Source organism: Cyprinodon tularosa, unplaced genomic scaffold (assembly GCF_016077235.1).
Source record: "Cyprinodon tularosa strain WSP-4 unplaced genomic scaffold, ASM1607723v1 ctg602, whole genome shotgun sequence".
Lineage (NCBI taxonomy): Eukaryota > Metazoa > Chordata > Actinopteri > Cyprinodontiformes > Cyprinodontidae > Cyprinodon > Cyprinodon tularosa.
In genome coordinates, this window is record NW_024039344.1 from 291,036 (window position 1) to 317,002 (window position 25,967).

The 25,967-nt window shown below is 39.0% G+C and overlaps 1 protein-coding gene across 4 annotated transcripts in view; it reads left to right on the plus strand.

Moving 5' to 3' along the window:
* The first annotated feature begins 733 nt into the window (after nt 1-733).
* The window catches only part of LOC119797925 (SH2 domain-containing adapter protein F-like), a 131,485-nt gene continuing 106,251 nt past the window's right edge, over nt 734-25,967 (plus strand). For 2 of the 4 annotated variants that reach the window (XM_038307195.1, XM_038307194.1), the window contains exons 1-2: nt 735-1,494; nt 21,663-21,795. In XM_038307195.1, coding sequence (XP_038163123.1) covers nt 1,069-1,494; nt 21,663-21,795 — 559 coding nt within the window. In that variant the 5' untranslated portion in view covers nt 735-1,068. Of the gene's footprint in view, nt 1,495-21,662; nt 21,796-25,967 lie in introns of all 4 variants that reach the window. The other 2 variants (XM_038307193.1, XM_038307198.1) reach the window with 2 other exon arrangements.

The window sequence follows — 25,967 nt, forward strand, 5'->3', positions numbered from 1 at the left end:
AGGAAATGAAACGTACTAATTTATGGTTGTATATGTTAATATCTGTGAGCAGGAAGGATCTTCTGAAGCCTGTTTTATGTTTAGATTTATATGTTCTAGAATACCTGTCTGTGTTTTAGATGGGAACACCTGTGAAAGTGCAGCTTTTACCTCATTTTTTAAATCAACATCTTAGCTGCTGGAGGTGATTTTTAATCAATTCAAAACATATTTTTTTTTATTGAAAGTATGAAAATTATGTTTGTGCTTATTTTTTTAGATAAATAACCGAATTCGTGGTAAACAAAATACACACAATTTCTCTTTTTAACGTTGTTAAGATAATTATTATTGAAATGAAATGATGTTTTCTGATTAAGGTTAATTGATAGTGATGCCACACTAAGCTTTGAAACGAGCCACTATTGCGCTAAGAAAAAAATACTGAATTTGTGAATTAATTTGAAAGTAGTTCTCATTTTATGATTTAAAGTGTCTCGTAAAAAAGTGTATTTTTCATGTTTAGGATAGAAAGTTATTTCTCTTTATATTTCTCTCTCTTCCCTAGAAAGGGTTTGATGGGGCCAAGTAGTGGAAGGCAGGTTTTAATGAATCTAGTGCCAGGGGCCACAGGAAGGAGCGCAGTTTCAGAGGTCCGGTAGGTGGCAGTGAGTGTTCTCATGTATGAGGAGGACAGGTTGGAGGAGGTAGGGGGAGACGTGTTTCTCTCGCTCTAGCCCTCCAGTGTTGCTTAGTCTGGAAAAAAAAAAAAAAAAACTGACGTGCGTCGGAACCGAGCGGTCAGAGCGAAAGCTGCGTATGTCTGTGTGCGCGTGGCTGCGTGGGAGTGTGACTGTGACAGAGTTGCGCCGGGGCAGAGCAGAGGAGTCCCCGTGGCTCTCCGCCGGTGTTCCGTCAGAGCGGCGAACCAAACGCGCACTTTCTGCGCAACGAGCCTGGCGACGCGCTCCGGACCCGGTCGGTTGGCCGAGCGTGACCCGAGGACCCCTCCACTCATTCCGGGCAGCGCTGATCCAAACGCTGGAGCTCAAACAACATTCAATGACTTCAGAGCGATGAACTGGAAGTATGGCCAAGTGGTTCAAGGAGCACCTAGGATTCAAAACTGCCAAAGCACCCCCCCCGGCGCCTCCAAAACCGGACTACAGACACTGTCACAGCGGTGCGCCCGGAGCGCAGCAGACGGGCTCCGGAGCCACTTTTCCGAGTCCAGCTCAGCCGGACATCCTCGCTGCTTACAAACTACAGAAGGAGTTGGACTTCGAAGACCCGTACACTCCGGGTGGAAATATTTCTTTCGGTTCGAGTTTGAACTCTGTGGTCCCGTCGGATAACAAGTATGTGTCGCCGAAGCACCGATTGATTAAAGTGGAAACCATCGAGAAGAGCAGCGCGGCTCCGGGCGGCGGGGTCACCGTCACCCAGGCGGTGGCTCTGGGGAGCGTGAAGTCTCTGACTTCTTCACCTCCTTTGGAGCAAGACAGCAAGGAAAAGGTGAGAGAAGTTTGATAGCAGAAACTTAAAAAAAAAAAAAGATTTGGACAGTTGAATGAAAATAGAGCATGTTTTATATTCTCTGTCTCAGAGAAAATAAAGTTAGAAAGGTTGTTTCTCAGGACTTGCCTAACTCCTAGTGAACTGGCAGAACTTGTTATCACGGCAGCATGAGTTGCGCCATCAGCTTCAGTCTAATATCCAACCTGCACCTCAGGGAGTGCTGTCATATATTATCCAGCTCAACTCCACATGCATTGAACACAAAGCTGCTGTCTTTCCCTCAGACATGCATTCCAATCCCCTAACTTTAAAAACTGTCTTTCTCCATCTAAGGTGATCTGAGGTAATCCCTGCTTGCCTTGAATAGACAACTGGGCTGCATGGCTTTAATTTCATTATCTCCCCTAAAACATCTAACCATACCCATCTAGCAGGTGGACCCTGGAAGAAAGTGTGCAGGTTTTGCCATTTCTTTTCAGAAATCCATTATCTGGATTGATCTGTTCAGTAACTGAGAGTGATCCACCTGAGGAATGTTTCTCCATGTTTGTATTCCTTATCAAAGCAGATGAAAGCCCTGTGAACACCCCCGCCCTGCAGCACTCATACCATGCCTCAGTCACATAGAAATCTTTTGTGGCCCCCTGCACTTTCTTTTCCATTACTTCCTCTACACATTTTCTGCTTTGGTGACATGAGGCAACTTTAGTTAGCTTTCATTCAGGGCTTTTACTGATATTTCGCAATGCCTCCAGCCTGTCACAAGCATGTTGTATTAAGGAAGATGGAGATTTGTACTCCACCGTCAGTGGTTTGATGACACTATGAGATAAAGGCAAATGTGGGGGGCATCTGAGAGTGAAGATAGTCTATATAGGTTTTTATCCGCTGCCAAATAAACTTGTTTTCACCTAATTGTTTAAATCGTCACCTAATCATTTAAATGCAGGTTCAATAATAACATAAGCATAAGTTATCTGCTTGTGCTTCTAACGTTTCTCTCTTATAATGCGCAGACGGAGCTAAAACTGACAGTTGGTAGGATGGTATGAGCCTGACGTTATGGCCCAGCTAAAGCAGCAATGACAGCTGGTGGGCTTATGTGGAGAAAAGGAAGGTTGGAGAAATATGGTGGGAGATGGGATTCACCTAGAACACCCTGCAGATAATATATCACCTTTGGATGGGTGGATCCAATGGTGATTATATTTAGAGGTTTCAGTTTCTACCATGGCCACAGAGGGGATAAAAAAAAAAAAAAACATCTTGTAAGCATGCTGGCTCCTTGTAGAAGTATTGGTCACATTTTAAGGCAGTATATCCAGACTCTGAATTTTGTTTGCTCTTCGCAGGTTTATATTTGTATATTTAAGGTCGGCAACTAACAATTATTTTTGCTTATCTGTTTTTTTCTGAGTAATCAATGAATAATCAGATAGCAAAAGGTTCTTTTTTAGAGAATTTAAACCAGGTGTTACGGAAGAGGATTAGGGCCACTCAAAAAAGTTTAATAAGGTAACTGATTTTTAAATATTATTTTAGTTTAATATGAGAAAAAAGTCAGAATTTTGACTTTAATCTCAGAATTCTGACTTTTTTCTCAGAATTCTGACTTTTTTATCAGATTTCTGACTTCAATCGCAGAATTTTTTATTTTTTTCCCTCTGAATTCTGACAGCTAACAAACATGTTAGCATTGAGCTGTAGCCATGTCTGTTTTAGAGACTAGCTCTCTTGCTTAAATGACCTTCTGCTCCTTCAATAATGAAATGGCACGTAAAAAAAGTTGCCTTATTTTGTAATTTTTCACTAATGTGTTACGGGCCCTCCCAAATAACTCACATCTTTGTCAGTGAAGCTGAGTGCTCCCACATCTCTTCCTTCATAGTGCCCATCTACATTAAGATCCAAAATTCTGAGATTAAAGTCAGAATTTTAAGATTAAAGTCAGAATTCTGAGAAAAAAAGTCAGAATTCTGAGAAAAAAAGTCAGAATTCTGAGGAAAAAGTCAGAATTCTGATTTTCTTCTCATATTATACTGAAATAAAATTAAAAAATCTGTTAACTTTTTTTATTTTTTCAGTGGCCCTAATCCTCTTCTGTAAGGTAAAATGTCCCACTTGAGGATTTCTTGATATAGCATATTGACTGCCAAAATTTTTTATTTATTTTTTTATCTTAAAAGCAAAATTATATATTTTTTTTACAATGTTGGTATATCTAGAGCTCTACATGGGTTGCTCTGTTAGCTAATGGAATGTTCCAGAGTTCTTATATTCCAGTTAACAATTAAGCAATTACTAAATTAGTTGATGATTATTTAAATAAACGATTAATCGCAATTAGCTGATTAATAATAATTGTTTCCGGGCTAGTGTATTTCATTTTCACTATCAGGTGAAACATGATCACGTTATGAAAACAGTTATTCCTTCATAGCTGCACAGCTTTAGCCTTTAGTAAGCTTAGTGTGTGTGTGAGCTGGCTATTTCATCTCCTTTTGCTCCAGATGGTAATTGTTTGTGAAAAGATGTTAGTGAAACTGTTCAGGTGAGGATAAAATTAGATTTAAAAAAGATGTGGAAATAAAAACAACTGTAGCGGCAATATTAGTTGGAGGATGATCTATTTGCCTTGTTCTGTTTCCTGTCCTGCTAGAAATTGGTGTTAAAAGGGTCAAAATGCTTGATGTTTTTATTTAGAATAGAATAGAATAGAATTCAACTTTATTGTCATTGCACTGTCACGAGTACAAAGCAACGAAATGTAGTTTGCATCTATCCAGATGTGCTATACAGGATATACATATTATTACAGGTTCTGGATGGTGGTAAAATGACCTTTTCTGATTAGATTCCCCCAGGCCAATTTTTACTTGTAGACCATACGTTTCTTGGGTTTGATTATTTTAATAATTGGAAAGAAATGTTTGTTTTTTTCTATGAATTTCCTGATCAAACGCATCCAGTCCTGAGTGGTGGTTGATGGTTTTGTGTGTCTCTAGTTATTTCTAAATTAATTTTTCACGTATCTATCCATGTGAGCTCATAAAGGAATCTGTCCATCTTCTGACGGAATGTGCTTAACACTGACTTCTGACTGAGCAAAGAGCACCAGAGTGTCTTAACTCCACTGCTCGGTTATATCGATGTTTTAATTCCTTGACTCATGAATTCTAATTATATCACCGCTTTCCTAATGCCTGGAATGCCAATATTAGCATTAAGGGTCTTTTCTTCATCAATTTCTATCCAGCAGACTTCAGATGAAGAAAAAGCCTTGAAATCCAAACTGAAGCTCTGTTGTTTTAGTATGTTTTTGTCTATATTTTTATATGAAGTCATCTCCAAATGTTGTTTTATTTCTGTCTTTCTCTTGATGCAACGCTGCTCATTTACCTTACAGTTGAAAGTTTACAGGAAAATGTGAGTTGTTTTGTTTTTAATTACACCAAGCCCTTCATGGTAGAGTTAGCTGAGAGAGATGATCAATTATCATCCTGCCTGGAAACTAATTAAAGGCCTCATGTCCCAGCTCATCGCTCCACTCAGCGCTAAACTAACTCTTCTCAAGGACGCCCAAAGTGATGACGGGCTCTTTTTGACAAATGTGTAAACAGGAGCAGTTGGTTGAAGCTGACTGACAGGCTACTGCTGCACCGTGAAGCTCCACACGTTATCGTTGCTATCTGTTTGTTCACCTGGGGAACTTTTGTTTGGCTACCATCAGCACTCGCACCAGCTTGTAGATTTATCGATGGAAACACGTTGGACGGGACTCTTTAACAGTTGCTTGGGGGGATATTGGTGCATCAAATTCTGTGCGATGAAAAAAAAAACCCAGCAACTCTGCCTTGTGTCAAATGTATAAATTGTTTTAGGTGTTCCCACTATAGAGGCAATAGGAAAAGCCCTCCTGTTTTCAATTGGACTGAGTTTCAGCCCTAAAGCTTAGAATGCCAGAGAAAAAAAAAACTCCTTTTGTAATTCAATTTTCAGAAAATCCATCTCACAGGCCAATCGATATGAATGCATATGTAATATATCTGAAGAGAGGATCTTCGATTGGGAAGGTCTGTTGCTCAGTCGTAGAATTTGCAGAGGTCTTCGGTGGATCTTAGTATGAGGCTTTGCTTTAATACAAATAAACAACATATATAACTGATCTTCATTTTTCCAATGCTTAACATCTTGACAGAAAAAAACTGGATGAATAAGCGAAGATAAAACTATTGATCACCCTGAGCCCAGTTGAATATAAAGTAGTTCATCACCAGAGCTACTGCTGCCATTCGTCTGGAGCAGGCTTGCCTAACAGATTCCAGTGCCTTCTGTGCATGGCTAAACTCTGCCCAGCATCATTTCCTCACATCCGGAATGCCTTCGCTCTGTTACTTGAGACATCAGAGGAATTTTTCTCAGTGCATCCCAACGGCCGTTCACACACTTATCTTTGCCACAGTCGGGAGGCATGTCAGGCGCGGACGTCAATATCACCTGGGTCTGTGAGAGTGCTTCTCTACAGGGAGCTACACAGCGGCTGTAAACATCTGAGTCTGTTACGTTTCTTTTTCTTTATTGCAGTCCTTTGATATATATTCACTTACTCACTGTGCATTGCAGAAGTATTCATACCACTGAATTTTTTCATCCTTTGTTTACGTTATTGTATTGTATTTGTATTTTATGTGAAAGGCCAACAAAAAGTATTGCATAACTATACAGTGGAAGGACCCCTAATGCACCAGTCTGGAAGGTACGGCAAGCACAGTTTCCCCTCCCCTGGAAAAACAACGTTCTGCTGCATAATCAGCTGTTGGTTTATTTGCTGTCTGCCTGTACTAGCTTCTTAAATAGAACAGAATTTTACAATTCTTTTGCAGAATAGTTCAGTTGGAATAGCTGAGACTAGGGATGCACGATATTGGGATTTTGGCCGATATGCCGATATTTTAAAACTCATGTAGCCGATAACCGATATCGATACCGATGTTAAAGCTGGACAAAAATAAGTAGTCATTGAAAATAGCAGTTTTGTTATCCATTTCTGACACTTTGAAAAATAATATACTCAAATATATTTTCATATGCTGATATCAAATAGATTTTTAAATCGATCTATTTTACTTTCAAAATCTCGTGAAATTTCATCGCTCTGTTACAAACTCTCGTGATATTTTGCAAATTCTTGTGAGATTTTGTTAGTAAAATAGATCGATACCGCGTCAATATATCGACATATAAAAATATGGCAAAATTTCGTTAATTTTCGGGGGATTTTGTAGCATAACGATGACATATAGCAATATTTCATTAGTAAAAGAGATTGATATGGTGTTTTTAAATGGCAATATATCAGCATATGAAGATATTTTGATATTTTAATGTATCAATATTTTTTCCCTCGTCTTTAGAAGTTTTTAAGTCTGTAAAAAAGAAGTTTTTGAGGGAGAAGAAGAAGTAGTATTTTTTTTTTTTTTAGACTTTAGAAACTCAGAAGCTGATCAAATATCGGGTTAAATATCGGTCGGGTGGCCGATGTCCGATATTCAGTTTTAAGGCCGATACAGGCCGATACCGATAGGGGGCCGATTATATCGTGCATCCCTAGCTGAGACATCTGTGAAGATCTGTTTCTGTCTTTCACAGATTGACAATTGTGTTCAGGTCAGCGTTCTGACTGTGCTATTTGAACACAGGGATTTTTTTTTTCTTCTCTCTAGTCCATTCAACTGGTGCTCATGGTGTATGTTTAAGAAAAACCTCCAGCCCTTTAAGTGATTTGGAGCCTCTAACAATATTTTTTTCTTGAATTATTCTCTAATTCCCTCTGTTTTTCTTTGTATCAATCTTTTTTCATTAATCCGTCCCGTTCCCTGCCGTAGAATGTGTGGTTGAAGGTGAGATGGGATGTGACTGCCTGACCACAGGAGGGTGATTGCCTTCACAGCTTTAGCAGAGATGCAGTTGTTAAGTCTGCTTTGTATGTTCCTGTACCTTTAAAAGATGGGGATGTTGTTTTTTTTAAAGTGATGCAACCCGTCAACAAAATGTGGGGAAAATCTAGAAGTGGTGCGATATTTGTAACTCCTCACATTAACAGGCTGGACAGCACGGTGGCCTGTCGCAGTGCAGCTTCATTTTGAAAACCGTTTCAACAGCAATCGGAGCAAAACTGTTTAAATACAACTATGTTAAAATACAAAGTGGCAGCCTAAATGGATTTTCCACTGCTCTAAGCCGAGGTAGAAATAATCAACAGATTTCTGTCAAAGAAATTTGTGCATTTTTTTGACCTATCAGCTAATGTTTTCAGTAATTGGCTAGAAACGCATTGTAGCTCACATCTTTAAGCAAGAAAGTAGTTTTTCTAATTGCTAGATATTCTGAGGAAAATAGCTTCATCTGCTATAATCGAGTGTTTTCCTCTATATGCAGTGTTATTCTAGTCATGAAACGGCATGCTTTGCACAGCTCTAAGAGTGTTAGTTTCTTTCCTGGATCTCCATTCACAGAAGCATCAAAGAATGCGTTGCGTTTGTTCAATTATCTAAAAACATCTAAAGCTTGCTGTAATAACCTGATCAGTTTCCATGGGAATCATATCATACATTCAAAGTCCTTCCTTTGCCTTAACGTCAGTGATGATACATGACGCCCATGTGTTCTGTACCTGAACTGACAGATGTCTCTAATAAAAACACCCTAAATGGAAGGGATGCAATAAAACTGAGAAAACAAACTTTTGGATTTTTATCAAGCTATTATGTTGGTATTAATTATCATGCCAGTGTAATCCTGTGTGGTAAATGAATATAGGAAGTGGTCATGGTGAAGATTTTAATACCAACCAGCAGTTACAGCTCTGGGAAATGGTGGCCTTTAGCCATTGTTTGCTTATTCTCTTTCCTAGCTCCATCTGCAAGCCTTTTCTCCAGTTTAAAGAGTCCCAGTGGAGTCTGCATGTGTTTGTGTTGCTCAGTATTCTTTTTCTAACTTTGTGCCTGAACATCAGTCACGTGACTCCAGCAGGTCACAATTAGCCCTCAGACTGGTGCTGCAGCTCTGGCCGATGGGGAGTTGGAGACACATGGCTCTGTTTTGTTTAATGACAGTGTGTGCAGCTGAGTCTAGAACCAAGGAGCCCTAGTCTGCAGGCAGATCGTCTCCCACAGATTAAAGAGAAATGCATTCACTCGGCTGCCATGTGAGACCCAAAGAAGGAATCTGCAATAGTTGTATATAGATCAAGTTCAAGATGATAATGAGGACATGTGGATAGTGGCTTGTTCACCATTTCATCTACTGATTAAAGACAGGTTTCTGTTTTTGTGACAAACTCTACTTTCTTGGAGGCAGTTAGATTTCTGTTTACAAGAGAGTTCTGACCTTTGATCTAAATGCCCACAGAGAACCACTTATTTCCAGGGAGGCCAGTTTTAACTGGAATATGTATGCATTAAAATAAACTATCAATCCTTTGTCTTAAAATATCTAAATGCTTAATTACTGATGTATATTCTTTTATTAGCTAGGGTTGACGCTGTTGAATGAGAAGAGACAGCAGTCTACTATCAGCTATTGTTTGGTATTATTTGGTTGCTCTAGGATTAAGGAAGTGTTCCTTTCCTGACAGGAAGTGTTTACAACTTGGTGACATTCCCTTTTTTAGCTTAACAAGTCCATGCTTGTCCCTTTGTGTAGGCTGGATTTTCAGGTTGATGCTTGAATGCCGAAGTAAAAGAAAGGTTGATTCTCCCGCTGATTTGACGTGACGTCTCTGGCTTCAAGAAGCGGTTACAGCAGGTGACACTCTGAGGACCTGTCCGTCAGCCCACTTTGTGTAACTTTCTTCACCTTTTGCTGTCCTGTCCAGGGAGGTGGGCGCCACTGCCACGTAGCGATGGCTGCATTGTGGTGATCCACCCTGTTCTGCCGTCCCTTTCGTGTTGCACAGCATGCAGAGATCTCACTGGACCATTGCCACAGAGGTTATCTGAGGCCTCAGAGTCGCAGCCGTCCTCGCATACCATCACGAAACCTCCAGCTTTGTTTACGCACAAACTGCGGCTTCTTTTCCCTCCCTCCTCTGGGAAGAGCGACCAAAATCAAAGCTTCGCTCCCAGTGGACTGCAACACATTGTTTCAAGGAGTTCTGCTGTCCTAATCGTGTCAGTTTGTTTCTTATGGAAGATAAACGGTTGTGTTGTTTGCAGTGGCTCTTTGTTTGGGAAAACAAATGGGAGTAAACTATACCTCGAGTACACAATTGCATTCAGAAAGGTGTAGTCTTTGAAATGATTTTTAAGGCCTTTCAGCAGCCTTTTTACTAAGTACAAATGCACAATTGAAAAATTGCTCAAAAATCTGTGATAAGGTAGATGTATGTGTTAAAAATGCATTGGTGAAGCCAAGACCCTGAATCAGACGTTGCTTTTTCTATTGTAGACAGGTTGGTCTGTGTACAGAAACTGGTGATCTGGTGAGGAGTATAACACTTAATCCTTTCTGTTGATAAAAAAAGAAATAAACTCAAGGTTACAATGAAAATTGTCTCATTTTTTTATGACTGACATTTGGGCATCCCCTCTCAGCGCATTACAGGACAGACGCTAGATACACTGAAATTTTTCCAATCACAGGGAAATTATGCTGATACTGTGACTTGTAACAAGTGTAATGGCAACAGAAACAGTGTTTTTAAATGCATTCAAACATGAGGGAAACACTGTGAAATGGGAAACCCATTGCCGTTAAAACTTTAATTGGCTCTGCTCAACAAGGCAGGTGATAAAGATGTGGATGAATGTGTCATCTTTTTATAAAGAGAAATGTTGCATCCACACAAGTGTAAACTTCATCATTGGAGACGCTGTAGAATATCCCCGGGCCCCTTTGCTGGCCATAGCATCACACCCAAACTTCTAGCAAAAAGAAATTGGCTGTGCTACGAAAGGATTGTTCTCTCGTTTGAACACTTAAACATGAATTGGCCGCTGTTAGATTTTCTTACTCTGGGACCTGGTTTCAAAAACGAATGTTAATGCATTACCAAAACACAGGATCTGTTTGGATGCACAGCTAAAATGACAAAATGAGTTTGTAGTGATGCCTAATCTTGTCTTCCTGTGGAAGGGGGCTTAAGAAAAAAATATGGCAACCAAGAAATGCATCTCTGAACGCTCAAGCTGTGAAACTTTCTAGCAGAACTACAGAATTAGAAAATCACATCTGGTGCTGCTCCCTTTAGCCAGGAGCGACAAACTGAAGCTTCAATTAAAAATAGGCTCTGTTTAAGTTTGTTGGGCTTATGAGTGGGAGTATTTCTGATTGCTGTATGTATCTACTGCGGTTATGTTAAATATATAACAGTAGCATTTGTTTCATCATGACTTCAATCCAAGCAGAGAGTGAAATTGATGCAGTCGCACTGTGAACCCACTTGCAGAGGATTACTGTGTGTATTTTTTAACTTCCAGCATTCCATAGTGGCACCTGAATTGTTCTCAACTTCTGAGCCGCACCACTTACTGTATGTAGAAAACGCTGCCAATAAATCTATCACACAGGGACGAGGACACAGAAAGGAAATTGGATTTTGTCAAGCGTGTCCTCAAGTACTTAATCTTGAATATCTGTCGCATATTAAGAGGACCTTCATGGGGTGAAACCCATGGGCTCCTCTTTTCTCTCCACTGGAGGTCTTAAGTGGCTATGCGGATTTCGATTCCATGAGGTACGCCGAGATGAGTTGATGTGCCTTTTTTTGCTTCGCTGCCTGGTGTGCTTTAACAAAAGATGCATTCGTTCTTTAGGAAACGCCAGCAGGCAGAATAGGAATTTAACAGGAGAGAGGGAGTATGTTTAAGGTTTTTAAAATGTGGAAGCCAGAGTATTACATATGGCATATTTTTGGTAGAAGTAAAAGAAAGTGAAGATGCTTTTACTGTAGATTCTCTTAATTTCTGACTATTGAATGTGACAGAAAGTAATTTATTTGTTTTTTTCTGAAGTACCATGGGCATGATTTTACTGTTGATGTGAATATTTTCTCCATTAACTTAAAACTGGTCACGCATTTTAATCCGCTTTTGTTTTTTTAATTCTCCCTAAGGATTTACACCCGAACCACCTAACTCCTCATGTAAACCTTGTTTTATTTCAGTTATTATACATAAAAAAAAACAGCCGTGAAAGAAGAAAGAAAACGCCTGAGGCAATAGTTTAAGATCTAAAAGATGATAAATCGTTATGCATCAAAGCGTGCATCTCTAAACTTTGGTGTATTTTTAACAGAACTGAAAAGCACAAAAACATTTATCACATCTAAACTGTTTGATAATAGATTTCTGGGCCAAAAATAGAGCTTGTTTTTTTTTTTTTTTTTTGTTAGTGGTTGGATTGAATAAAATAGATGAGTAAAAAAAAAAATCAGACTTTTCATTATTTAACCTGTGTGGTTTATCATTCACAAAAAGATCTGGTCAGGTAAGTTGGTGGACTGATTGTTTTTTTTCAATTAGATTTGCACAAGTTTAGTTTTTTATCTCTGGAGATAGTAAAGATACAGGGTTGTTTTATAATCCTATATATAAAAAAAAAATTACTACAAATCCTAGACTTTGTTTTTTGTTTGTGTTGAGCCTCAGGTTAACAGAAACATTTTTGGGAATTTCTTTATGTTGTTAGAGAAAAATCAGTTAATCAAAATCCCCATCAGTTTTTTTTTTTTTTAGGCTTCTATTCAGTATTTGCTTTAAAAGTAAGAATCTAATTTATTCAATGACCATATCAACAAACATCTGTTTTAATGCATAAATGAATATAATCTTCCACATTCTTAAACATCTTAATCAATTGGCTGCACATTTTCTCTTTTATTGTTTATTATTAAGGATTATGATTGGATTTCAGAGGGTCAGAATTCAAAGTTAACTTCGATTGTAAAGATTTTGGAGAAGAACAAGAAACCATGAAAGTTCAGCCAGCTTTAAGAATAAAAGAAATAATGCTTAAACACTCAAAGTACATCCAGCATCTTAATTATCAACAAAAGAGTAAGAGAGACATGAGATTTAATATTTATAAGTACTGTATACACTTAAATCAGTTTACATTTTCTGCTTCTTTAATAGTTGTTGTCATTTGAGGATATTTCTCACTCTTGGCGTCTTAACACTTTCAGCAGTTTCAGCAAAGACACAGAGAAAAAAAAAATCAGTTGCATGTAATTGTGAAATTAAACAATCTTATCTTTTTGTACTCCATCAACAAGGACAGAAGAGGGAAGACAGCTGCCATGACAGCAGGAGAAACTGAAGAGCGGCTTCTATTTTTAACCCTGTGAAATCCTCCCTTAACTTCCTGAGTTTCTGGAAGGTCTCAGTGACTGCCTGCGGGTTCACCAGGCTATGTTTGAACTGATTAAAGCCCAGGACAATGAAAACTAACAGAAGTCATCCTAGTTTGTCAGTAATTGATGTCAGGTCAGAACCTTTGCTCTTGTGTGTTTATTTGGGAATCACAGGCTAAACTACATTCAAACTTACACTTCCATGTTTTTTTAGCAGAGCATGACTAAGCAGGCAAACAAGCAACTAAAGTCTCTTTAAATGCTGAGGTGTAATTGTACTAGAAGCACTAGAAGATCCCATGTAGGGATTTGTTTCTCTGTTGTTATCAGTGCATCATAAAGCATCATCATGTTGGCTGTGATCAACATGGGCTTAAACACTCAGATGAACCTGGATGAACCTGGTTCCTTCCAGCTGCGTGTTCATAGTGCTTCACCTGGGAGAGGCTGCTGAGGTCAGAAGAACCAGCATTTGATCCAGTGAGAGTCCCTAAAGGAGACTGGGTGCAGTAAATTAGTGATAGCCGCAGTGCGGATGTCTCAGGGGAAGATGTGTGCAAACACTAATGGTAGAGCATATTGATGTGCTTTAAGGACATTTTGTCTTTAACTTATTTTGTTTCTATTATATTTCATATTGCTAAGCTTTGTATGTACATGTATGGCTTCATTACCCATCTGTTTTTGTCCACTGGCACACCTGAATTTCCCTACTGGGAAGCAAACTCTATTTTTAGAACTTGAGTCTTGCTAAAATATCACAAGCCCTAACTATTATGTTGCAACCTAAATATTTATGGGTTTTAATGGTATTTTTGCATGAGTTTGGAAATATTTAGTTTCCCTTTAGGAGAAAGTGCTTTTGAATTAACCTGTATTCTGCAAAAAAATGACAGAGTTCTTCCATAAGATCCATGTTATCGGAGTGCACAAATAATAAATGTCCTATCAACACTTACCCCCTCTAGCCACAGATCTCTGCAGCTCCTCCAGAGTCACTATGCATCTCTTGGACCCTTTTCTGTCAGTTTGGGTGGATGTCCCTGTCGTGATAAATTAGTCGTCTGACCATCCTCTTTCTGTCTATATATGAGGGATTAAAAAGTGCTCTTTGGCCTATTAACAGCCCCGGACATGTTATGATAACCTCACCATTCAAACATTTGATCAGCTGTATCTCCTAAGTAGGCCTTCACAGGAACCACATCACCCTTGGAGGCTTTCAGAAAGGCTGAATGCTGCTGTGGCAACTTTGTTTCTCAGGAAAACATTTCAATAAAGTTTCATTAATGTCAGCGCTGCATGGTGGGAAATGCACCCCTGCATCGCCTCTTCCCAAGAGACAAAGCAAGTTTTCCATCTGCCTCATCTGTGGGAGTTTTAGAAGGCAGCAGGGCTCGGTCCTTCAAGGGGCCCTCAATGAATTGTAACCAGATTTGTTCTTTCTTCCCTACAAACGTGAAACCATCTTAGTAGTGAAAACTATGTTATGTCAACGTGGAAGCTTTAAGTATTCTCTTCGTAAATAAAGTGCCTCGAGGGTGTCCTTCTATGCCAGTATGTTCTGTTTTAGAAAATGGCAGCGTTATCTCAGCATGACTGCACACACAGCATTCATCCTGAACGTCCAGACAGGCGCAGATTAGAGGAACTATCAGTGAGGCACATTAAACTTTTGTCCCTCCACACAACAGGCGTAAACATACTTTATACATGTCAGCGTGTTCACCGACTGTATTCTGCTGTAAAAAATAGCTTCTTCTGGTCCATTGTCTCCTCTCCCCTCCCTTCCTATCTCCTCTGCAATGGCTGTCTGTCCCCACAATGGAGGCATGCTTTCCTTTTGTGTCACACAGAAGAACAAAAGAGCAATAGCAACAAGAGAAAAAAGCCTTTTGAAATGCCATAATGCAATTGAGCTGCTAAGCACTGAGGTGTATTAGGTTATCAGTGACTAAAATCCCTTGTGGCGTGAGGCATAAATCAAACACGCCAGTCCTTTTTCTTTCCCTCCCTTCTCTTTCTACAGCTTGCCGACTTTTCTTGCAGTCTCAGAGGGGCTTCAACCTTCAGTACCCCCTGATGCAGCCAGTACTTGCAGCACAATGCGTGACATTGATACCATGATCTGATTGCCTTTATCTATCAGAAGTGATGCTCTGTTCCTCAAATCTTCTCTTTTAGTGAGGAAATTGCTTGCTGGGTTTGTGGTAAAATAAGTATACTTGCTATTGAATTAGCTTATAATCGATTATTGCGGTTAATTGACCACACCGGATCAGTTACTCAAAAAGGAGTTGTCTGGTTTCTTTCTGAAAACCACCAAGGAAGTCTGTCTCTGTTCTCAGATTTCATTTAACAGAGTTTGAGAATTTTTTCCTTCTTTTTGTCCTTGATTATCTGATGAGCGTGCTGAATCCATTATGCATTAAGAGTGCAGGAGGAGTAATGCCCATATTTTCATCGCTTCTAATGGAGGACCTGGGCAGAATAAAAGTGTAATCCTAGAGGCTCTAGTGTCATCTGAACACTGTGTCAAAGTGGCAGGTGCCTGCTAAAAAATCCATCCTTTGTTAAAGCTCTTCACTCTGTTCCCACCGACTTAAGGTCAGGGAGCTGCAGAGCATTTCAACAAGCCATTTTTTCCCCCTGCCGCTTCCTTTGTGAGCTTCTTGAGCCTTGGCAGGTATAAGTCAAATAATCTGAGCTGCAAAATCGAGTAATAAAGTGGGACCTTTCTTTCTCCAACCTGTGGACCAGTGAAGTACCCAGCTACCACAGGGATAAGCTTTAAGCCTGACAGGTGTCTTCATGAGACCCATGTGGATCACAGCTTAGTAAAGGCCTGATATATGGAGGCAGTGCAGTGCTGATGGGGGAATTTTACTTTCATGACGTGTGGCTTGGCTGATGTCCTGACACACCCTGGCATGCCACAGGGCAGATGGTGTGTCCCCCGGCGCTGCAGCCGTTCTCGAAAACCCCTTTCCTCAAAAGCCAGTGCTCCGCCTTCTGTAGAGGAGTCAGAAAGGAGGCATTTTAGGAATATAAGGCACCTCCTGTGCAAACTGAAGGAGTTTTGACCTAAATCTTCAGGCCTTAAATTCAGGGCTAACTGGGAGAATACGTCATTTCGCTTCACAGTGTGCGTTAGGGAATATGCTGCATTGCAAATGATGGCAGTTGCGTTGAAAACTCATGCAGTTATAAGTGTGTTCAAACAGCAAAACCTTTATAAAATGCAGAAAATAAGGAGCGTTTAGTTTTATTATTGCTAGCCTCCACTAATATGCTTCATCTTAAATTGTCCGCTCCATATCACTACCCAGGAAAATAATCAGCATTTGACACCGTTTTAAATGCCATGTAAAATTTTATATATATAAAAGGAATTATTAAAATAAATTATAAAATAATTTTATGATGTAAAACTGACATTGTTTATTCTCAACATAGATTTTTTTATTCTTAACAGATTTCTAGAGGCCAGTTAGGTTGTTGTCCAAAATAATGTAAAATATACAACCCAGATATAACACCATTTAACCATGTACTTAGGTTGACTCAGGCATTATTCTCCTAATGTACAAATAGTCCAGACAGCTAAAATTTGTTTATTAAGTAAGTTTATTTGTGTAGCACAATTTGGTACATTGACAATTCAAATTGCTTTACATGACTTTGATAATATAAAAAAAAAAATAGAGGAAACATTAAGGCAAATAAAGACAAAAAATAATTTGTAAAACAAATGAAACAGTTAATGCAAAAATATGAAACCTGTCTTTGGTCTCGAGTCCATACCAAATAAGTATTTTATCTAAGGGTGAGACTAACGATTATTTTGCAAAGCTGTTAATCTGGGTTGTTTTGTTAGCTAAAGGCATGTTTTAGAGTCTCTATACTCCAGTTAACGATTAATCGATTACTAAATTGGTTGATTATATCAATAATCGATTAAACACGATTAATAAATTAATTAAATTATTAATTGTTTCAGCCATAATTGTATCTAGATACAGAGTTTGAGTATCGATATTTTTGACAGCCATAGATTGAACATCCGAATGTGTACATTTGTCATAAGCGGCAAATCTATAGAACTGGTATTAGTGCTGCATAAATTGCCAAAAATTTCTTACAATAGCTTAAATCCAATTATGCACTTTAGGTACATTATTTGCATCAATAAAAATTGTAAATAAAATACCATGGCACGCTAAGTGGTTGCTGTTGCTCCATCCTTCATTCTAGTTTAGTTAATAACTGTTAGTACACTTTGGGAAACTCTTATTCAGGGTACATTACCTTGTTTTGGTTGCAATGTCACTGTAAAATTAAGTTTTCTTGTATTTCCCTTAATAAAAAAAAATCTATTTGATAATTGATATAAAAACATGAGCTGGATAGATTCAATTGGAAACAGACTATAATTTTTGCTAGAAAAAAATATTTTGGATTGGTTTCATGTGGTTTTAGACGTGCAGAGCAATCAAAAATACTTTTGTTTGTACATTCATGCAAATATTTTTCTTGATACTTGACATTAGTTTTTTTCTGAGGGCTTTTAGACTTTTAACAGGAGGCTTTAGTTTCTAAAGAAAAGCTGCAGAATGTCAAAGTCAAAGTGAAAACAACCAGTGTGTGATTTGAGCGTCAGTCTTTAGTTCTACCTTTGTCTTCTCCTCCATTGAATCTGTTGGTCTAATGCTATCAGGAGTTTTCATCACTCGCCATGGATGTTTCCTTGATTGTGTCAACAGGAAAGGCAAAGGGATGATGTCATGCTGTAGGAGTGCATAACTCAATAAGTTATTTCCATTATTTCCTGAAGCATGTCCAGACATCCACTGGTGCGCGACACAAGTGCCATGAGGTGGTTGAGTTCATGGAATGAGCTATGTTTAAGATTAATGTGAGAAAAATTCAGCAAAACTAATTATATGATTTTAACATGCCAATTTTAAAAAGGCAGAGGATTAGAGCTTTAGGTCCTGGCTGCAAATTTTAGACTTTATCAATTTAATTCACTGATTGCAAAGCAGAGATACAAGCGTTTTGTGAGTAACTTCTGGTCCACCAATGTTGTTTTGTTTTTTACACTTGTTTTCCCTTTGAGAAAAATAATATAAGAGCCAATTAATAAAGCTTTATAAAGTATTTTTTTTTATAGCCAGTCTGCTAGATCAAAAGAAAAAAATGTTTAAAACTGAATTGGCTTATAAAAAAAAGGACATAATTGAGTTCAGAAACTGGATTTTCTGTGTTGACTGTAGAAAATGTGATGCCAGATCTGCCCTGGTAATGGCCTTTTGTTTGGTAATATGTTAAGATGCTCTGTACAAAAAACGTCCTCTATTTATAATCCTTACCCCACAAGACACTACTCCTCTAAACAAAAGACCTGTGAGGTTGTAATGGCAGACTGCATTGCTTTTCCTCTTTTCTTATGCGTGCACAAAACCGGTGTCATTTCAATATGCCACCAGAGGGGGCACACATCTGCAGAAACTCTAAAAAGGAAACTACCGTAAATCCTCTAATATAGGAGGGGACCTTTATTTCACTAAGGTACATCTTGGTCCAGGCTAGGGCTGCAACAACGAATCGATAAAATCGATAAAAATCGACTTTTAAAAGCGTTGTCAACGAATTTCACCATCGATTAGTTGTGTCGCGCGATTAATGCGTCATCCGCCGCCGCCGTCATCACTGCCACTTGACTGAAACGGGGGAAGAAAAAACATTACGGCAGAGCGAGCCAGTGCTGCAGGTGCGCATTGTTGCCAACTCAGCGACATTGTCGCTATATTTAGCAACTTTTCAGACCCCTCCAGTGACAATAAAAAAAAAAAAGCGACTAGCTACAAATCTGGCGACTTTTTACGGTGTCACTGGCGGCTTTTGGAGACTCTTACGTGAAAGCGTGTATCGTTCCTACTCTTGTCCTGCAGCAGCAGCTGCTGCCGTGAGGATGTACAGCTACATTTCTCATGTTAGTTTGCGTAGTTTTATCACAAACATTTATTTTTCATATTGCACCAGTACAGTTGATGAGCAACCGGTACTTGTGTGCTTGTTTGTTCTGTCTAAAATGTTTATTTTGGAATAAAGAGGTTAATATAAAAAATATTTTTTGTCCGATTCATCGATTAATCGAAAAAATAATCGGCAGATTTATCGATTTTTAAAATAATCGTTAGTTGCAGCCCTAGTCCAGGCCATTATTGGAAGGAGGCCAGAATTAGAGGCAGGCCTCTATTTCTGTTTGATCAAAACAGACTACCAGTGGAATGAATAAAAAATGAGATTTTGTGTCTCTTTGAACCTCTAAAATACTAGGTTCATTTATTGAAAAAGTGCAGTTACCATAACGGTATACAGAACATCATTCAGACATCTTCCAGCAGCTGCAATTTTTCTGCACGGCAATATGAAAAAAAAGACAGAATGGATCTTGGCCAAACTGACTTGCGAAACATAGTTTAAAAAAAATATATATAGAAACGGTTCTGCCATCACAGCAAAATTTTATTTGAGGCAGGCTAAGTGGAAGTAGGCTACCAGTATCATATATTTCGAGGGAAATTCAGAACAATAAAAGCCAAAGAAATTCTATAATTTTAATGCTGCCTGGTTACCACCAGACCTACCGGTAATCACATTTGTCTGTCAGATCAGAACCATTGTGTAAGGCCACAACGATCTCTGTAACCCTCTGGTACTTGTATGTTACTATCACAAGTTGTTGAGGACTGCCCAGGAACATTGTTGGTTCTAATTACAGCCCCGGCCAGTATACGAGACTGGCCGCTATTTACCTCCGTCGACAGCGAGACCGGCCATTGTTAGAGTCCCGAACTCTAATGGAATACAGGCTAATATTAAAGGATTTACGGTATGCTCCTTTAAAGGTAAAGTGGAGGATTTTTGCATATTTTTCAAAATGCACACCCACAACCCTGTACCTGCTCCTGAGAGGGAACGCCTATTAAAGAGTATGAGAGCATGCACAAGCTCATTTCTCATTGTACATGTTCTGTTTAAAAGTTACAGTTTGCATTGCTCATACAAGTTTACTTTGCAAAAGAAGATTTGAAATATTTCCACTATGTCACAATCACCACCAGTAAGTGAAAATGAGAATGAGCACGTGGGACGGCCTTACGTAAACATATCACCAGAATGATTGACTTTTAGGAGGACAACTTATTTAGATGATCCAACTGGAAAAAGAACATCCTCTACTATACTTTTAAGCCATTGTACCTGTGTTGAATATAACACAGACATGATTACCAACCACAGGATCAGTGTAAAGATTTTCAAAAGTGCATTTAGAAATTCCTTGGTTCCCTATTTTAAAATAAAACATCTAGGTAAAGTATTGTATGTTTTTATAAAAAATAACACAATAGAGAATGGTGCGTTGATTTTTTCCCCTCAACTTGAGTATAAGTAAAAGTATGAGCCCATAATAAAGTAGAATTAGACAGGATTTTTGATTCCCCCTCCGACGAGAAGGAGAGGGAAGCAGATTTAACACACCACTGCTGCTAAGAACACATCCACTGAACAAACTTCCTCTGCTTTTTTTACTTAATCTGCGTATAGTTGGGCTGATCTGTGCAGGAACCTACCTGCCAGCACTATTTAGTCACAACTCAGCTTGTAGAATTTCCCTCAGTGAACTTTCTGATATTTAGTTAAACATTTGCAATACGTCAGTCTAGATAAAAATCCTTCCTGAGTTGAAAATGACTTTCTCAGAACTGTATTGGCATGGTTCAGTTGGGTGGCCTCTATGTGAGGTTTGGTGGTTGGGTTTTAGGAGTGTGCTCCTTGTTTTGCAACTACAGACAGAGGCTCTTAGGAAATCTTTGTGGAGGAGTTGTATGATGGGCACAAGGCTCGGTCCTCCTCAGTCCTCCCCTCCCAGGCTCGTCCAGCAGATGACTGAAGAGCTTGTTTGTAATGAAACCAAATCCCTTCCTGTTATGCATGAGTCATTGGGTGTAGTGCCGTTTTAATTTTTATTGTTGAATTGTTTTGTCTTTGTTTTTTGTTATTTGGTTTTCTAGTTAACCCTTAAAAAGCATTAACAGGCTTTTAAATGGAATATAATTCTTTGTCACAACATAATCCATAAATGACCTTGATTGAGAAAAAAAGAGCATGTTTTCTCCTAAGATGTCTAAGCTGCTGCTTGCCCTCATTAAATCCAGTGGCTAAGACCACAGATGTTTCAGTGAGGGCTTCATTTGTTCTCATGCAGCCAAATGCTCCTCTGAAATGAAGCCAACATTTCAAGAAAACAAATATCCCCCTAAGGCACACATCGTCATGGACCTACTCCATTCCCCAAAGATTTGAGTTGTATTTCTGGGACTCAGGACATCCACGTAATTGCTATCCATTGCACAGAGAACTCGGCAAAAGAGCAGGACTGCAATTAGCTGTGGCTAACTGCAAGCCTGGCATAAATCTGCCTGAGTGTTCCTCTTATGAAAGTCGAGCAGTTGTGGTCTTCTATCCTCCAAGTTTAAAATGTAGTCCTGTCACTGGGCTATCATATAATTTGGCAGACCAGCAGTAGAGCAGAGCGTGATTTGAGGCTATCGGCTGAGGCATTGTGGCGGTCTGCTGAGGCATACAGGGGTTTTACTGTTATTTATGTGTTTCTCCCTTTATGTTCTGGCTCGCCTGGTTTGATGTCACTGCGTCCCATCCTGGTCCAGACTGATATGTGTCCCAGAATCTGTTGTAACACTCATCCTAACTCTGCCTTTCTTTCTTTCTTTGACTCACACAGCTGATTATCCTGGAAGACTACGCTGACCCTTTTGATGCAGAGCAGGCTGGCGGTGGTCCGACCATGACTGAAAAAGTCACAACTGAAAACGACGGTTACATGGAACCATATGAGGCCCAGAAGATGATGGCAGGTAAGGATTGAGCTTTTTATTTCCTGCGAGGAACTCTGACACAGACGCAGTTGCTGGTTGTTGTTTTAATGCTGTGACTGCCCTTCAAACTCATTTTACATCAGAGTAAATGGGGTGTTAGGATAATTATTGTTGATGATGTGTGAGTTCATTACACCTTGGTATTGGCTGCCTGTTGCATGTCAGAACTGATGTTTTCCAAAATAGTTTATCTGGTTAAGAAAGTTTCTCTGACTAGATATACAGTTCTAATCTTCATTCTGTACGTGGCAAAGATTTGGAAATGGACTGAGAGCGGTGTCCTTCAGCTAGGAACAAAGTGTTACATTTTCATAAGGCTGGAGCCATGGATGTCTACTCATCTGCTAATGTGTGTGATGTAAAATATTATGATGTGGCCTTTTTAGCTGTTAATCGAGGCCACTTCCTGAGAGGCGAGGCCGGTTGGTAAGCAGCTGCCATTCTGTAAATTCTAAGCAACTTCTCTGATCTGAGTAAGATTACAATTTCTATCAGAAACTGTTCTCATGTCTCATGGTTATTTAATACATATAAGTTATGTAGTGTTATTTAAAGAGTTTTTCCAGAGTGATCTCTTTCCAGGAATATGAATCTAAGAGATAGAACTTCAAGGTGCATACACAGAGCTTATCTTTAACAGGGGAGTAAACGCAGTTTTTGATTAAGAAATCCAAACCCAACTTTTATGAAAAAATTTATCACATTTGACATTTACTAGGTATAAACAGCCTGTTTATAGAACCAGTTTAACTTTGCATCTAATGGGTAAAAGTACTGCCTGCTGTGCCCCAAGTCTTTTTCTGGGTTCTTTTGTGACCACTTGGACTAGTTGATGGGTCACCCCTGGAGTAATTAATGTAAAACAGATTAATATTCAGTGTGCATTGGTCAGGTGAATTAATGCAGCAATTCAGGCGGCTCCATGTCATTTTACACAACATGTGCAGCGGTGCAGAAAGGAGCTGTGTGTCAAACTACGTCGAAACATTTTCAAAGGCACCAAACTTCAAGAATTGAACCAATGTGTTCTATTATAGTTTGATCAAAGAAATGTGTGCACTTGTTGAGTTTTCCAGCGAGGTACATTTTTATTTCTATAACAATAGCTTTATGCTAACATAAGAGTTTAGCTCAACCACATTACCCACAGCAGCTGAGTGCAGCGGTGACAAAGAACTAGGAAATTGCAGCAAAATGTCAGCAGACCAAACAGGGGGGAAGATGTTTTCTTCTCCTAGGCAGTCTGGAATGTGACAAGAGATGTTGGTGCAGTGTCTTTGGAAATTGCAATTTACCACATAATATGAAATATATCAAAGCTTGGGTGTTTGCTGATCTAGTCATACCAAATGACAGTAACCTTTTACCATAGCACGCCTTCTACTGCTGCAAAAAGAAAGCTTTTGTCGATCCTCAGCAATTTTCTTTTTAATGGTCCTACAGACAGTCTCCTGTTTTCGTCTGTCTCACTGGTTTGACCTCTGGCCGAATCATTGCCTCAGTACGAGTATGAAAACGCAGGATTTATTGCTACTCTCAGAATGAGGAAGCTGTAAAGAAATAGTCGTCTGAACAAGGCTTCGATGGTATCCATCATATCTGAAACTCCCTCCCAGGTTTTTGTAGCTTTATAAATCGACCTTGGAATGTTTTAGTGCGTGGAGAAAAATCCTTATCTGGCAGCAGCTGCATGTTTGATCTGATTAATTCATTAGTTCGTGTCTGTAGTTCTTTCTGACTTAAAAACAAAGCCTACTAAGGTAAAGATGTATTCTCTCAGTAGTTGCATTATTTCTTTTTCAGTTTTAAGTAGGCGTTTATTTTCTGTGGTGATAAAACCGAAAATAAAAAAGCTAAATGAAAATTAATTAACGTAAAAATGAAAATTGGAAATTAATATTTTAGTAGCTAAAATTAGAGCAGTTCATCTGTAAAGAAATGGTCCAGTGGTAGAATAACTCAGAGGTGTCAGACAGAAGACCATTAACTTGACTTTTATCCCTCCGGATTACAGCCTAAGTAATTTCTATAATTCCTTACTTAATGGGAAAATTTTATATTGGCTCTTTTAGTGCAACCTTGCTGTTTTTATAGAGCTGAAATAAAAATGGGTAAATCTGAACTCTAAACATCTCTTATTTACCCAAATTCACACTAAGATGGTACCCGTTTGTCCCCTCTGACACATTTATGGGTTTAACGTCTTGCCTGAGGGTTTCTGACCAATATAACGAGGGTCAGTCGCCTTCACTTTTCCCACTCTGCAAGGTCGAATGCCTCTAACAATGCATCAGCATACTAACTCTGGGCATATAGAATAATTGCTGCTGCTCTCAGTCAGACGGGACCATCAGGCTAAACAAAGAAAGTGACTGGATTTGAGTTTGAAAATAAAGAATTTTGTTGTAATTATCTGATAATCTGCCTTGTGCTGTAAATGTATCTCTTTTGTCCTCAACTGTAAACATATTTTGGTTTACTGCATAACATTCTTCATGTTTAAGACAATAACTGTGATTCTTTCCACTCTTGCTGCCTTCCTCTCCTCTCAGCTCTGTGACGCTCAGCTGAATGCAGATGGAACCAAACCTGCAGCATGCCAGCCTAACAGATTCCTCTATATTTAAGCTGTAAAAACAATCTTTTAATTACTTAATTACAGACTGTTTGATTTATGCCTCCTGCATTAAATAAAAATCCTCTCCACTCATAAAATGGAGTTCTAATTTTCACAAATTTTAAGACTTAGCTGTGTGCTTCCTATAAAAAACCTCTAACCTCTTAGAAAATAAATAAGACAGGCTTCACTCCCTTTAGGTTGGATGTGTTGAGGAGCTAAAGGACATTTTCTCACTTTATGGCTTTGTTAACTAGAATATGTTGTTGGTCAGGCTGCATTGGCATACTGAACCAGTGTGACTACAACAGGTAAAGGATTTATATTTCCAGTTAAGCTCAACTTTCCTATGTATGATTGCTTTTTATGAATTTGGGACACCCTACACCAACTTCTAATGATTTTCCCATGCAAAGTTAGGGTTGCATGTAGAACAGGCACAGAAAGGACACACGTCCCTTCACCTTGTGAACCTCTTCATGTCTTCCAAAGCCTTCTGCAGGCAATAGGAGAAAAACATTAGAATTCAGGTTAGTGGCCTTTAGTGCGAGGAGTTCAGGAACGAGTTCCCTGATTCTTTTAGAGTAGAGGAGCAGTGGCAAGCTTTGCCTTTTACTCCAAGCTTTGCCTAGATGACAGTTCCTCACCCTATCTATAGTCATGATCAAACCCTACCTTAATTGGATGTTTCTTGTGCATTTTCCTGTGTCTGTATTGTTTTCCAATAGACTGTCAACCTGTGCAAAGTGTTACTCATTCCCATAGATAATTGGAGATTAACATCTGTTAACCTGCAAGCACATACAGGTGCTGGTCATAAAATTAGAATATCATGAAAAAGTAGATTGATTTCAGTAATTCCATTTAAAAAGTGAAACTTGTATATTATATTCATACATTACATACAAACTCATATATTTCAGATGTTTATTTTGTTTAATTTTGATGATTACAAATGACAACAAATGAAAATCTCAAATTCATCATATCAGAAAATTAGAATATTGTGAAAAGGTTCAAAATTGATGGCCCCTGGTGCCACACTCTAATCAGCTAATTAACTCAAACCACCTGCAAAAGCCTTTAAATGGTCTTTCAGTCTAGTTCTATAGGCTACACAATCATGGGGAAGACTGCTGACTTGACAGTTGTCCAAAAGACGACCATCGACACCTTGCACAAGGAGGGCAAGACACAAAAGGTCATCGCTAAAGAGGCTGGCTGTTCACAGAGCTCAGTGTCCAAGCACATTAATAGAGAGGCGAAGGGAAGGAAAAGATGTGGTCGAAAAAAGTGTACAAGCAAGAGAGATAACCGCACCCTGGAGAGGATTGTGAAACAAAACCCATTCAAAAATGTGGGGGAGATTCACAAAGAGTGGACTGCAGCTGGAGTGAGTGCTTCAAGAACCACCACACACAGACGTATGAAAGACATGGGTTTCTGCTGTCGCATTCCTTGTGTCAAGCCACTCTTGAACCACAGACAGCGTCAGAAGCGTCTTGCCTGGGCTAAAGAGAAACAGGACTGGACT